This window comes from Grampus griseus (assembly GCF_964374135.1).
Source record: "Grampus griseus genome assembly, chromosome: 1".
NCBI classification, from domain to species: Eukaryota; Metazoa; Chordata; class Mammalia; order Artiodactyla; family Delphinidae; genus Grampus; species Grampus griseus.
The window spans coordinates 49,547,094-49,561,662 of NC_139017.1; the positions used below are offsets into that span (position 1 = coordinate 49,547,094).

Genomic DNA, 14,569 nt, shown 5'->3' on the forward strand with positions numbered 1-14,569 from the left:
CCGACCTGATCTCCCTGTGCTATGCGGCTGCTTCCTACTTGCTATCTGTTTTACGTTTGGTAGTGTATATGTGCCCATGCCACTCTCTCACTTTGTCAGAGCTTACCTTTCCCCCTCCCCATATCCTCAAGTCCATTCTCTAGTAGGTCTGTGTCTTTATTCCCATCTTACCCCTAGGTTCTTCATGAACTTATTTTTTCCTTAGATTCCATAGATATGTGTTAGCATACGGTATTTGTTTTTCTCTTTCTGACTTACTTCACTCTGTATGACAGATTCTAGGTCCATCCACCTCACTACAAATAACTCGATTTCGTTTCTTTTTATGGCTGAGTAATACTCCATTGTATATATGTGCCACATCTTCTTTATCCACTCATCTGTTGATGGATACTTAGGTTGCTTCCATGTCCTGGCTATTGTAAATAGTGCTGCAATGAACATTTTGGTACATGACTATTTTTGAATTATGGTTTTCTCAGGGTATATGCCCAGTAGTGGGATTGCTGGGTCGTATGGTAACTATTTGTAGTTTTTTAAGGAACCTCCATACTGTTCTCCATAGTGGCTGTATCACTTTGCATTCCCACCAACAGTGCAGGAGGGTTCCCTTTTCTCCACACCCTCTCCAGCATTTATTGTTTCTAGATTTTTTTGATGATGGCCATTCTGACCAGTGTGAGATGATATCTCATTGTAGTTTTGATTTGCATTTCTCTAATGATTAATGATGTTGAGCGTTCTTTCATGTGTTTGTTGGCAGTCTGTATATCTTTGGAGAAATGTCTATTTCGGTCTTCTGCCCATTTTTGGATTGGGTTTTTGTTTGATTTTTTGTTATTGAGTGCATGAACTGCTTGTGAATTTTGGAGATTAATCCTTTGTCAGTTACTTCATTTGCAAATATTTTCTCCCATTCTGAGGGTTGTCTTTTGGTCCTGTTTATGGTTTCCTTTGCTATGCAAAAGCTTTGAAGATTCATTAGGTCCCATTTGTTGATTTTTGTTTTTATTTCCATTTCTCTAGGAGGTGGGGCAAAAAGGATCTTGCTGTGATTTATGTCATAGAGTGTTCTGCCTATGTTTTCCTCTAAGAGTTTGATAGTTTCTGGCCTTACATTTAGGTCTTTAATCCATTTTGGGTTTATTTTTGTGTATGGTGTTAGGGAGTGTTCTAATTTCATACTTTTACACGTACCTGTCCAGTTATTGAAGAGGCTGTCTTTTCTCCACTGTATATTCTTGCCTCCTTTATCAAAGATAAGGTGTCCATATGTGCATGGTTTTATCTCTTGGCTTTCTATCCTGTTCCATTGATCTGTATTTCTGTGTTTGTGCCAGTACCATACTGTCTTGATTACTGTAGCTTTGTAGTATAGTCTGAAGTCAGGGAGCCTGATTCCTCCAGCTTCATTTTTCGTTCTCAAGATTGCTTTGGCTATTCACGGTTCTACCCATTTTTTGATTGGGTTTATTTTTTTGATACTGAGCTGCATGAGCTGTTTGTAGATTTGGGAGATCAATGCATTGTTGGTCACCTCATTTGGAAATGTTTTCTCCCATTCTGTGGGTTGTCTTTCTGTTTTGTTTATGGTTTCCTTTGCTGTGCAAAAGCTTTTAAGTTTAATTCAGTCTAATTTATTTATTATTTTTGTTTTCATTACTCTAGGAGGTGAATCCAAAAAGATATTGCTGCAACTTATGTCAAAGAGTGTTCTGCCTGTTTTTTCCTCTAAGACTTTTATAGTATCCAGTCTTACATTGAGATCTTTAATCCATTTTGTGTTTATTTTTGTGTATGGTGTTAGAGAATGTTCTAATTTCATTCCTTTACATGTAGCTGTGTAGTTTTCCCAGCACCACTTATTGAAGAGACTGTTTTTTCTCCATTATATATTCTTGCCTTCTTTGTCGTAGATTAATTGACCATAGGTGCGTGGGTTTATTTCTGGGCTTTCTATCCTATTGCATTGAGCTATAAGTCTGTCTTTTTGCCAGCACCATTGTGTTTTGATGACTATAGCTTTGTAGTGTAGTCTGAAGTCAGGGAGCCTGATTCTTCCAACTCTGTTTTTCTTTCTCAAGATTGCTTTGGCTATTCAGGGTCTTTTGTGTTTCTGTACAAATTTTAAATCTTTTGTTCTTGATCTGCCATTAGTAATTTGATAGGGATGCACTGAATCTGTAGACTACCTTTGGTAGTATAGTCATTTTGACAATATTGATTCTTCCAGTCCAAGAACACAGTATATCTTTCCATCTGTTTGTTTTTCATCTTCGATTTCTTTCATCAGTGTCTTATAGTTTTCAGAGTAAAGGCCTTTTGCCTCCTTAGGTAGATTTATTCCTAGGTATTTTATTCTTTTTGATGTAATGGTAAATGGAGTTGTTTCCTTAATTTCACTTTCTGATCTTTTGTTGTTAGTGTATAGAAATGCAAAAGATTTTGTGTATTAATTTTGTATCCTGCAACTTTACCGAATTGATGAGCACTAGTAGTTTTCTCATAGCATCTTTATGATTTCTTATGTATAGTATCATGTCATCTGTGAACAGTGACAGTTGTACTATTTCTTTTCCAATTTGGATTCCTTTCTTTTTCTTCTCTGATTGCTGTGACTAGGACTTCCAAATTATGTTGAATAAAAGTGGGGAGAGTCGACCTCCTCGTCTTGTACCTGATCTTAGAGGAAATGATTTCATGTTTTCACCATTGAGTATGATGTTGGGTTTGTTATGTTCCCTCTATGCCCACTTGCAGGAGAGTTTTTATCATAAATGGTGTTGGATTTTGTCAGAAGTTTTTTCTACATCTATTGAGATGATCATGTGGTTTTTCTTCTTCAATTTGTTAATGTGGTGTATCACGCTGATTGATTTGTGGATATTGAAAAATCCTTGCATCCCTGGGATAAATCCCACTTGATCGTGGTGTATTATCCTTTTAATGTATTGTTGGATTTGGTTTGCTAGTATTTTGTTGAGGATTTTTGCGTCTATGTTCATCAGTGATTTTGGCCTCTAATTTTCTTTTTTTGTGGTATCTTTTTCTGATTTTGGTATCAGGGTGATGGTGGCCTCATAGAATGTGTTTGGAAGTATGCCTTCCCCTGCCATTTTTTGGAAGAGTTTCAGAAGGATAGGTGTTAACTCTTCCCTAAATGTTTGATAGAATTCATCTGTGAAGCCATCTGGTCCTGCACTTTTGTTTGTTGTGAGTTTTTAAATCACAGTTTCAATTTCAATACTTGTGATTGGTCTGTTCATATTTTCTATTTTTCCTGGTTCAGTTTTGGGAGATTGTACCTTTCTAAGAATTTGTCCTTTTCTTCTAGGTTGTCCATTTTATTGGCATACACTTGCTTGTAGTAGTCTCTTATGATCCTTTGTATATCCTTGGTGTCTGTTGTAACTTCTTTTTCATTTCTAATTTTATTGATCTGAACCCTCTCCTTTTTTTTCTTTTTGAGTCTGGCTAAAGGCTTATCAATTTTGTTTACCTTTTCTAAGAACCAGCTTTTGGTTTCATTGATCTTTTCTGTTGTTTGCTTTGTCTCTCTTTCATTTATTTCTGCTCTCATCTTTATGATTTCTTTCCTTCTGCTAACTTTGGGTTTTGTTTGTTCTTTTTCCTTTAGTTGCTTTAGGTATAAGGTTGAGTTGTTTATTTGAGATTTTTCTTGTTTCCTGATGTAAGATTGTATTGCTGTCAACTTACCTCTTAGAACTGCTTTTGCTGAGTCCCATAGATTTTGGATAGTCATGCTTTCATTTTCATTTGCTTCTAGGTATATTTTGATTTTCTCTTTGATTTCTTTGGTGATCCATTGGTTGTTTACTAGCATATTGCTTAGCCTCTGAGTGTTTTTGGTTTTTACATTTTTTTTTCTTATAGTTGATTTTTTTTTTAATATCCTAGTGTTGTGGTTGGAAAAGATGCTTGATATGATTTCAGTTTTCCTAACTTTACCCAAGCTTGCTTTGTGGCCCAGCATGTGATCTATCCTGGAGAATGTTCCATGTGCAGTTGAGAAGAATGAGTATTGTGCTGCTTTTGGATGGAATGCTCTATAAATATCAATTAAGTCTTTCTGGTCTAATGTGTAATTTAAGGCCTGTGTTTCCTTACTGATTTTCAGTCTGGATAATCTATTCATAGATTTAAGTGGGGAGTTAAAGTTCTTTACTCTTAATTGTGTTACTGTCGATTTCTCCTTTTATGGCTGTTAGCATTTGCCTTATGTATCAAAGCACTCCTGTGTTGGCTGCATATATATTTATAATTGTTAAATCTTCTTGGATTGATCCTTTGATCATTATATAGTGTCCTTCTTTGTCTCTTGTAACAGTCTTTATTTTGAAGTCTACTTTGTCTGGTATGAGTATTGTTACTCCAGCTTTCCTTTGATTTCCTTTTGCATGGAATACCTTTTTCCATCCTCTCACCACTTTCAGTCTGTATGTGTCCCTAGATCCGAATTGGGTCTCTTGTAGGATATATATATATAGGTCTTGTTTTTGTATCCATTCAGCCGGCGTGTGTCTTTTGGTTGGAACATTTGCTCCATTTACATTTAAGGTAATTACCCATATGTATGGTCTTATTGCCATTTTGTTAGTTGTTTTGGATTTGTTTCTGTAGGTCTTCTTTCTAACCTTTCTCTTGTTCTCTTGTGATTTGATGACTATCTTTAGTGTTGTTTGATTTTTTCTTTTTTGTGTATATATCTATTGTAGATTTTTGGTTTGAGGTTACTATGAGGTTTTGATATAGCAGTCTATATACATACAAGTTTGTTTTAAGCTGCTGGTCTCTCAGTTTCAAATGCATTTCCAGTGTCCTGCATATGTACTCTCCTCATGTCAGGATTGCTGGTTTTGATACCATATTTGTAGGTGGATGATTTCCTGCCTTTATTGTATATTTACCTTTACTGGTGAGATTACCCATTTGTAATTTTCTTGTATTCTGGTAGTCTTTTCCGCCTAGAGAATTTCCTTTAGCATTTGTTGTACAGCAGGTTTGGTGGCGCTGAATTCTGTCAACTTTTGCTTGTCTGTAAAGCTTTTGATTTCTATGTCAAATCTGAATGAGAACCTTGCTGGGTAGAGTATTTTTGGTTGTAGGTTTTCCCCTTTCATCACTTTAAGTATATTATGTCACTCCCTTCTGGCTTGCAGAGTTTCAGCTGAACAATCAGATGATAACCTTATGGGGATTTTCTTGTATGTTATTTGTTGCTTTTCCCTTGTTGCTTTTAATATTTTCTTTTTGTCCTTAATTTTTGTCAAATTGATTAACATGTGTCTCAGCACATTCCTCCTTGGATTTATGTTATATGGTACTCGCTGCACTTCCTGGACTTGGGTGACTGTTTCCTTTCCCATGTTAGGGAATTTTTCAGCTACTGTCTCCTCAAATGTTTTCTCAGGTCCTTTTTCTCTCTCTTCTCCTTCTGTGACCCCAATCACGTGAATGTTTGTGCATTTAATGTTGTCCCAGAGGTCTCTTAAACTGTTTTCATTTCTTTTCATTCTTTTTTTCTTTATTCTGTTCTGTGGCATTGATTTCTACTATTCTGTCTTCCAGCTCACTTATCTATTATTCTGCCTCATTTATTCTGCTGTTTATTCTTCCCAGTGTATTTTTCATTTCAGGTATTGTATTGTTCCACTCTGTTTGTTCTTTATATTTTCTAGCTCTTTGTTGAGCATTTCTTCTGTCTTCTTGGTGTGTGTCTCCATTCTTTTTCTGAGATCTTGGGTCATTTTTACTATCATTACACTCAATTCTTTTTCAGGTAGATTGCCTATCTCCACTTCACTTAGTTGTGCTTCTTGAGTTTTTATCTTGTTCCTTCATCTGGAACATATTCTTCTGCCATCTCATTTTGTCTAACTTTCTGTGTTTATGGCCCCATAGGCTTTAGGTTTGTGGTTCCTCTTCTGGTGTCTTCCCTGTGGTAGGGGAGGTAGTCTAAGAGTCCTGTACAGGCTTCCTGGTGGGAGGGATTGGTGCCTGCCCACTGGTGTGTGGAGCTGGGTCTTGTCCCTCTGGTGGGTAGGGCTGTGTCAACGGGTGTGTTTAGAGGCAGCTCAGGGCTCAGGAAGACTTGAAGCAGCTTGTCTGTTGATGGGTGGAGTTGTGTTCCTGCCCTGTTAGTTTTTTTTTATCTCAGCCATTAAACTTGCTCTTCTGGAATTAGCAACTTACTCCAGGGGGAAAACTGCCCCCAGAGCTAGACTAATCTCTCTGGATTTTATAATATTTTGCATCTTGATCTAATAATTCCTTGCTACTGCAGGTGCTATTGACATCCTAAATTTTTGTGGGAAGTTTGGTCTGAATTACTTGGTCCATATTTTACTGGAAGTAGAAGTATTCATCGTACAGTCTTTTAAAAAGCAGTCATTACTATCAAGGTCTCCAGCCTTATTAATAAACCAGATTCATGAAAGGCCACATAGGAATAGTGAAAACACTGTATAGGCTCTTTCACTTAACCTCGGTTTGAGTCCTGACTCCACTGTTCACCAGCTGTTAACTTACTGCTAACTTTTGTGTTTCTCAGTTAACTTACTGCTAACTTCTGTGTTTCTCAGTTATCTCTTTCCTAATATGTGTATATTGTCTACCTCATAAGATTATGGGATAAAATATGTAAAGTACCTAACCATAAGCAGGCTTGGTACAAGTGCTTAAATATGAGTTATCCACTGCTCCCTTCCTGTACCCTTACTTCTATACCTACTCCATAATATTTGTCTTAGTCAAATTTTTAACTCCTACCTACTTTTTATTTCCTTCAGGTGATTCTAGTCACAAGATTCCTATTTCAAACTTTGAATCTGGGTGTGACCAAGCAATGGTGTTACAAAACCTTTATAGATTCATTCATCCAAATCCAGGGAACTGGCCACCTGTCTACTGCAAGGTAATTTCAACATAAGAATTTCTTTTAAGTCATTACTTAGAAACCAAAAGATCCATGAAAGATACCCAAAGAAATAACTTTTGCCTGTGTATTAAAATATATATGTTTGTTCTTATTTTGAATGTAATTAGGTATAATGCTTTTTCTTCTAAATCTCTCTGGTATTGGAGGGATTTTGAAGACTGCAAAAACTGAATGTATTTCAGCTTCGGTCAATCTCATGTTTTTAGTTCCTCCTTCTGAAATATCTTCAATTGTTTTTACTCTGAAGGATGGATTTCTAGTCTGTACACCTATTCTCCTAGGCAAGAGAATTGTTTGTTCAAAATTGTTTTTGTAGCAGTCCCTTGACCTTCCTTTTGTAATCTTTATTCTTTGTTTTGTCTAAGTTCTTCTAGGCTAGGTGTCATAGAATTGGGTTTTAACCTTACTGTTTATTAGTGTCACCATAAACACAAATCACCTTATTTATCTTTTTCTGAACATTGGTTTCTTCATTTGCTTACCCTAAGTCTCACTTGCTGTTCATAAAGTATATTAACATTGCTTTATGAGCATAACTGGTTATTATTAGCAGTATTTTCTAGAATATGTTGCTCTGTTTTACAGTTCTTGTTTAGTTGTCACAGACTATTCACTCTCTCCCTTCTCACCATCCTTACCCCTCCTCCTTCCCCTTCCCCCAGTTTGAAGGGACCACATTAATTAAAAGTAACAGAAGATAGGAGAAAATAAGTAAAATTTTTTTTCCCTTCTCCAGTCTGATGATAGAGCCAGAGTCAACTGGTGTTTGAAGCATATGGAGAAGTCATCAGGTAAGTTAAACTGGGTCACTGCTCAAATGCATTTTAATATCTGTGTTTCCATTTTGATGTACATGTTCTGTGTACCTAAACTTACTAATTGTATGTGTGTTTCTGTTTACCAATGGAAGAAATCAGGCAAGATCTAGAACTTCTCACTGTAGAGGATCTTGTAGTAGGGATCTACCAGCAAAAATTTCTCAAGGAGCCCTCTAAGACCTGGGTTCGGAGCTTCCTAGATGTGGCCATGTGGGATTATTCTAGCAACACAAGGTATTTATAGTGATTTTGTGATAGTGATACTGTTTTCTGAACTGAAAAAATATGGTATGATTAGTTTTTGCCTTTTTAAACAATATTTTCCTATGAAACTTCGGAATCATTGTATTTCCTTGAATATAAGATTTAATTGATTGTAAGGTACATTGTTACTTCGTCTATCAATAAAAACAAAAAAACTACCAAATAAACTGACAGTGCTTTATCACTTAGAATTTCTGTACTAATGAAAGAATATTTTGTATTTATTTGTATAGACATTTTATTACATAGAATTCTTGTAGTTATAAGAAATATAGATGTGAAATAGGGCTTTCATGGTGGCGCAATGGTTGCGAGTCCGCCTGCTGATGCAGGGGACACAGGTTCGGGCCCCGGTCTGAGAAGATCCCACATGCCGCAGAACGGCTAGGCCTGTGAGCCATGGCTGCTGAGCCTGCGCGTCTGGAGCCTGTGCTCCGCAACGGGAGAGGCCACAACAGTGAGAGGCCCGCGTACCGCAAAAAAAAAAAAAAAAAAGATGTGAAATAAATTGAAAGTATATTTTTTACTTTGAAATAATTTTAGGCTTACAGAAAAGTTGCAAGACTCTAGTACAGGGAAGTTGTATATACCATTCTCAGATTCTCTAACTTAATATTTTTATATGTTTATAACTTTTTCTCTAAATATACATACACAGTTTCTTTTTCTCAGCCTCTTGAGAGCAAGTTGCTATCATGATGCCTTTTCACCCCTGAGTATCAATGTGTTTGTTCCTAAGAACAAGATCATGTATATTGCCACAATCCAGTTATCAAAACAGGATATTGCCATTGATACAGTACTACTGTCTAATCTAAAAGCTATATTCAGGCTTCCCTGGTGGTGCAGTGGTTGAGAGTCCGCCTGCCGATGCAGGGGACATGGGTTCGTGCCCTGGTTTGGGAGGATCCCACGTGCCGCGGAGCGGCTGGGCCCGTGGGCCATGGCCGCTGAGCCTGCGCGTCCGGAGCCTGCGCGTCCGGAACCTGTGCTCCGCAACGGGAGAGGCCACAGTGGTGAGAGGCCCGCGTACCGCAAAAAAAAAAAAAAAAAAGCTATATTCATATTTTGCTAGTTGTTCTAATAATGTCTTCTATAGCCAAAAAAAAAAAATTTAGGATCCAAGCCAGGACGACATGTTGCATTTAGTTATTATGTCTCTTTAGGCCCTTTAATCTGGAATAGTTCCTCAGTCTTTGACTTTCATGATCTTGACCTTTTTGAAGAGTACAGGCCCATTACTTTGCAAAATGTTTCTCAGTTTGAGTTTGCCTGTATTTCCACATGATTAGATTGAGGTTATATATTTTTAGCAGGAGTACCACAAAAGTGATGTGTCTTCTCAGTGTGTCATATCTGGAGGCATCTGATGTCAGTCTCGTTACTGACAGCTTTGATCATTTGCTTAAGATAGTGTCTGCCAAATTTCTCTATTGAAAAGTTACTCTTTATTACCTTATAATTAATATTCTGTTGGGAGATTCTTTGAGATTTGGTAGATAATCTATTCCTCAAACTTTACTCTGCTAGTTTTAGCATCCATTGATGATTTTTGCCTGGGTCGATTATTACTATTTTTGTGAAATGATGGCTTTCTAATCTGATTTTTTTAAATTTATTTTTGGCTGCCTTAGTCTTTGTTGCTGCACGCGGGCTTTCTCTAGTTGCGGCGAGCGGGGGCTACTCTTCGTTGTGGTTTGCGGGCTTCTCATTGGGTGGCTTCTCTTGTTGCAGAGCATGGGCTTTAGGCACGTGGGCTTCAGTAGTTGTGGCACTCGGACTCAGTAGTTGTAGCTCACGGGCTCTAGAGTGCAGGCTCCGTAGTTGAGGCGTACAGGCTTAGTTGCTCCACGGCATGTGGGATCTTCCCAGACCAGGGCTCGAACCCATGTCCCCTGCACTGGCAGGTGGATTCTTAACCACTGCGCCACCAGGGAAGTCCTTCTAATCTGATTTTTGCTTCTACATTTATTAGTTAGCATTCTACTGTAAGGAGCTTTTCCTCTTTGCTGACTTTTTTTCATTTATTTATGAGTATGGAGTCATGTGTTCCTATATCTTATTCAGTCGGCCATAATCTCTTATTAACTTATTTTTATGCTCAGATTGTTTCCTTTATGGCCAGTGGAAGTCCCTTCAAAGCAGTGGTCTCTTTGTTTGGGTTTTGTTGTTGTTGTTTACATTGCTGCCTCATTCTTTGAGTGCTTCTTTGCTTTCCAGCTCCATATATTTCAGGTTCATCTTGTACTTTTCCCTGCTTCAGCTTTGGATTAGCCATTTCTCCAAGGAGCCTTGATTCCTTTTAGTGGAAGAGTGTGCATTTAGGAGATAGAATCTGGGTGCTGGGTGTTCATTCCTATTAGACTGTCATTGATTCTAGTTCCCCTTAGTGGAAAGAGCCAGTAAATATATGTGTATACATACCTTTCATAAACATATTTATGCAGCTAGGCTCACCTGCTTGCTCCTTCCTCTCTCTCTCCCTGTCTTTATCTCACCATGAGTTCATGCTGAACCTACAATTCCAATATAAAACCATAGAATTTTCCAGTTTTCCATTTTTGTATTGCCCTTCTGAGTGGAAAAACCTGGTGCTCAACATTTTTGTTTGTCCAGTCCTAGAATGCATTAAGTTGTTTTAGAATTAAGTGATAACCACTATTTTTAAAAAAGGCATATTAACAGTTTAGAATCTTCTTTCAGTTGTTTTAGTCTGAAGGTAGTCAAAATACTTTGTTCAGAAGTTATTGGAGTTGGTTCTTTTTTTCTCCTTCAGTGTGGTTAAATTATTCATTTGAAATATAGTTAAGTCTGTTTGCTTGTTTTATTCCATTTTTGGTTTTGCCCATATTTGTTGGTTTTATTATATTTTGAATGTGGAATGTATTAGCATAGTTGAAACAAAGTATATTCAGAAGTATCACTCTTCAGTCTAGCTCCATAAAGTTCCTTGGATTGCATTAACTTTATAAATTAACTTGGAAAACTGAAACCTTTATATAATGTTGAATTCTGTTCAAAGGCAAGAGGTGTCTTTCCATTGTTCAGATCTACTTTTGGGTCTTTCAAGTCTGTTTTAAAATCTTTCTCACACAGATTGTGCCTGTCTGGGACTGGTGAATTTTTGTGGGGCAGTTCCCACAAAAATTTGTCTGTTTCTTCTATGAAAATTGATTTGATTAGGCTTTCTGACTTTAATGGGATCAATTTTGGTAATCTGTAATTCCTTAGGAAATTATGCATTTTATATACATTTCCAAATTTGTTTAAGATTAAGTCTGCAAACTAGTGTTTTATAATTTTTAAAATTCCTTGTTTCACTATTTATCTCATTGTTTCTTATATATTTGTGCTTCTACCTTTTTCCCCTAAATCATGCTAGCGTAGTGCATTGTCTGTTTTTTTCAAAACAACAGTTTATTAGATCTGCTAATTTTCTGTTCTCTTCCTCATTCATTTCTGCTTTTATATTCTTGGTACTTTGTGGTTCTTTTTTTTTAGATTTTTGGGCTCGTTATTTAGTTAATTTGGGGTTTTCTTTAAATTGGTAAGTGTTTAGTAGAGTTAATTTTCTCTTAAACATGTCTTGCAGTGCATCCCATAAGTTGTTGACGTAGTATTTTGTCATTTTTTAAAAAAATTCTGTAGTTTCAGCTCTCTTTAACCCGGGAGTTAATATGAGGCTTTTAAATGTCCAGATGGAAAGCTTTTTTGGTTTTTGTTAGTAAATTCTAGCGTCTTTGCATTGTGATCAAAGTATTGTTTGTAATATTTCTACCTTATGGAAGTTACTAGTGTTTTGCAGTTTTTTGGTAACTAAATATATAATCAATTTTTGTGAATGTTCTGTGGGTATGTGACAAGAATATGTGTTTATCTGGGTGCAACATTTGACAAGTATCCATAAGCTCTACATTATTATGTTTAAGTTGCCTTATCTCTTTATATTTTGTCTACTTGATCTGTGTTATATTGAGAGTGCTGTGAAGTCTCATTACTATACTACTGTTTCCGTGTATGTCTCATTATATCTCCTATAGCTATAAGTGGCTGTGTTATTTGATACCTTTACAGAAAAAGTTTGCTGAATCTTGATCTAGTAGATTGATCAAGGGCTCTTGGGAATGGCAGTAACTCTGTTCTTGCATGTTTAAAATTTTTTCTGTTGGTTTACATTTTATTTCCTTGAGTTTCTAGAAAGTACAGCTGCATTGTTGTATTGCTTTATGTTGCTTCTTAGAAGTTTGTTCATTTAATTCTCTTGATCTTTTAAGTTATTTTGCTCTTTTTGCCTGGAGACCTTAAGAATGGTTTTTCATCTTTAAAGTCTAATAGTTTTACTGGAATGTTTCTCTGAGTATATTACTGCAGGTCAGTCTTCCCAAGTGTTTGGCAGGCCCTTTTAGTATGCAGAATCAGGTCTAATTTCTGGAGATTTTTCTTAGATTGTAGTTTAATATTCTATTCCATTTAATTTTTCTTAAGGATGTCCAATTAGGTATGATTGGTCTTCTTTACCTTTCATTAGGTAAAGGTTTTTCATAAAGGTTTTTCTGACCCTTATTTCTTCTTTCTTTAGTCTCTTATTCTCATGGTAGTTTTCTGTTTTCTTCAGTTTCCCTTATTAACATCTCATTTGAATCTGTTCTTCCTTAGGCAGTTTGTAATTCAGTTCTTTTCCTATATGATTTTTATTTCCTGAGTTTTGTCAACTCTTCTTTCTGTTCTTAGTTTTGAAGTTTCTTATTCAGGCCATGTTTTTGTATCTTCAAAATTTTTGTTTAAGGATATTTAAGTCATATATTAATAACAATGTAGAATGTTATGTTACGTTATAGTGTTGTTTTATAGTTTTCGTCTCCTTCATGGTTTTTTGAGGGGTCGGGGATGGGGAGAGTTATCAACTATAGTGATTCCCATTTTCTGTTTACCTCTTGCAGTGGCTTTCTGTTCCTTTGCATTGGTTTGAGATTTGTAGTTCAAGTGCTTCCTCTTCTGTCAGTGTAGCAAAGTATGGTTTCTTAGAATGCTTTCAGGGTGGTGGCAGTGTCGTTGTGGGTCTTTCCATTTTTTTCCTGCTTTCTTTGTCCTGGAGAATCCTTAGTTTCCCCCTCTGTGCTTTTTTTCCCCCTTCACACAGTCTCTAAAGGACTCCTTCCCTTCCTCTTGCCCTCTGCTGCCCAGAAACAATGCCTTCCAGGCTGCCTTCTAGAGTCTTCAGGCACTTTTAAGTCAGTTTCCTGTAGCCAGTGCTCTGATCTACCAGGATTCTGAATATTTATCAACCGTCTCATTGTGGGAATGGTTGTAATTTAATCTTGGGCTCTCAATTTCCCTTCTCTCTCTTCCCCCATGTTTTCTGGGCTTCACCCTCTCTATAAAGCTATATAGAGGCTTGGGTGTGAACTTGAGAAATGACTCCATTGGAAAGTAAGGATTTTCTTTTGGTAATTGAGTCTTGTAGTTATGCTTCTCTTAGTTATGCTGCAGGTATATACTTTGTTTTGCTTAATCTTGTTAGGCTTAAAAGTTTATGGATGATGTGTTAGGATATTTGGATTTATGTACCATTGCCTTAGCTACTGGCTAAAGTATTCCTAAAATTTCACATTCAGAATCATTCACTGTCCATGTTTTCATACATTGTTGTCTCTGTGCCATCCAGGGTGGTGATGTGGCATTTCTTAAAATGGAATTGTACTCTTGTCTCTGGATTTTCTCCCGAGCCACTCACAGACACCTTTTCTGCAAGTTTTGATGCTGGTTCTTTCTTGATCTTATCAGATGATACCAGTAGAAGGTTTCAGAGACAAACCAATACTTTCTCAATGGTTTATTGACTAAAATGTTGAAGGATTACAGTTGTTTGGTTATCCAGAATAATACTCAAAGATATATGCAGAACAGAAACAGATTAACAGATATAGAAACAAACTAGTGGTTACCAAAAGGACGAGGGTGGAGGGAGGGACAAATTAGGGATATGGGATTAACAGATACAAACTAATATTTATGCAATAGGTGAACAACAAGGATATACTGTATAGCACAGGGAATTATACCATTATCTAGTAATAACCTGTAATGGAATATAATCTGCAAAAATAATCACTAAGCTGTATACCTGAAACTAACATAATATTGTAAATCAGCTATACTGCAGTAAAAACAAAAATAAAAATAAAATACTACATACCACTGCTTTAAAAAATAATAAATTTGTACATGTTTAGGCAATAGCAGTTGTAGAATACCTTAAATTGTATGATGCAGTCCAATAAATGCATTCAGTTAAAATGTGAAAAAATCATGTTTTAGAATAGAAGAAATGGTGTTGAGTCTCAGAGTACCTACAGGCTGCAACAAGAGTAGAGTAGCAGGGCCTTCCCTGGTGGCGCAGTGGTTGAGAGTCCACCTGCCGATGCAGGGGACATGGGTTCGTGCCCTGGTCTGGGCCGCAGAGCAGTTGGGCCCGTGAGCCGTGGCCACTGAGCCTGCGCTCCGCAACAGGAGACACCACAACAGTGAG

General features: G+C 36.8%; 1 protein-coding gene across 3 annotated transcripts in view; it reads left to right on the forward strand.

Moving 5' to 3' along the window:
* Positions 1-14,569, forward strand: part of MAEL (maelstrom spermatogenic transposon silencer) — a gene marked incomplete at both ends in the record, with an annotated part of 51,663 nt that overhangs the window by 16,933 nt on the left and 20,161 nt on the right. For all 3 annotated transcript variants that reach the window (XM_082674097.1, XM_082674098.1, XM_082674099.1), the window contains 3 exons: positions 6,810-6,934; positions 7,695-7,749; positions 7,869-8,010. In XM_082674097.1, coding sequence (XP_082530223.1) covers positions 6,810-6,934; positions 7,695-7,749; positions 7,869-8,010 — 322 coding nt within the window. The remainder of the gene's footprint in view (positions 1-6,809; positions 6,935-7,694; positions 7,750-7,868; positions 8,011-14,569) is intronic.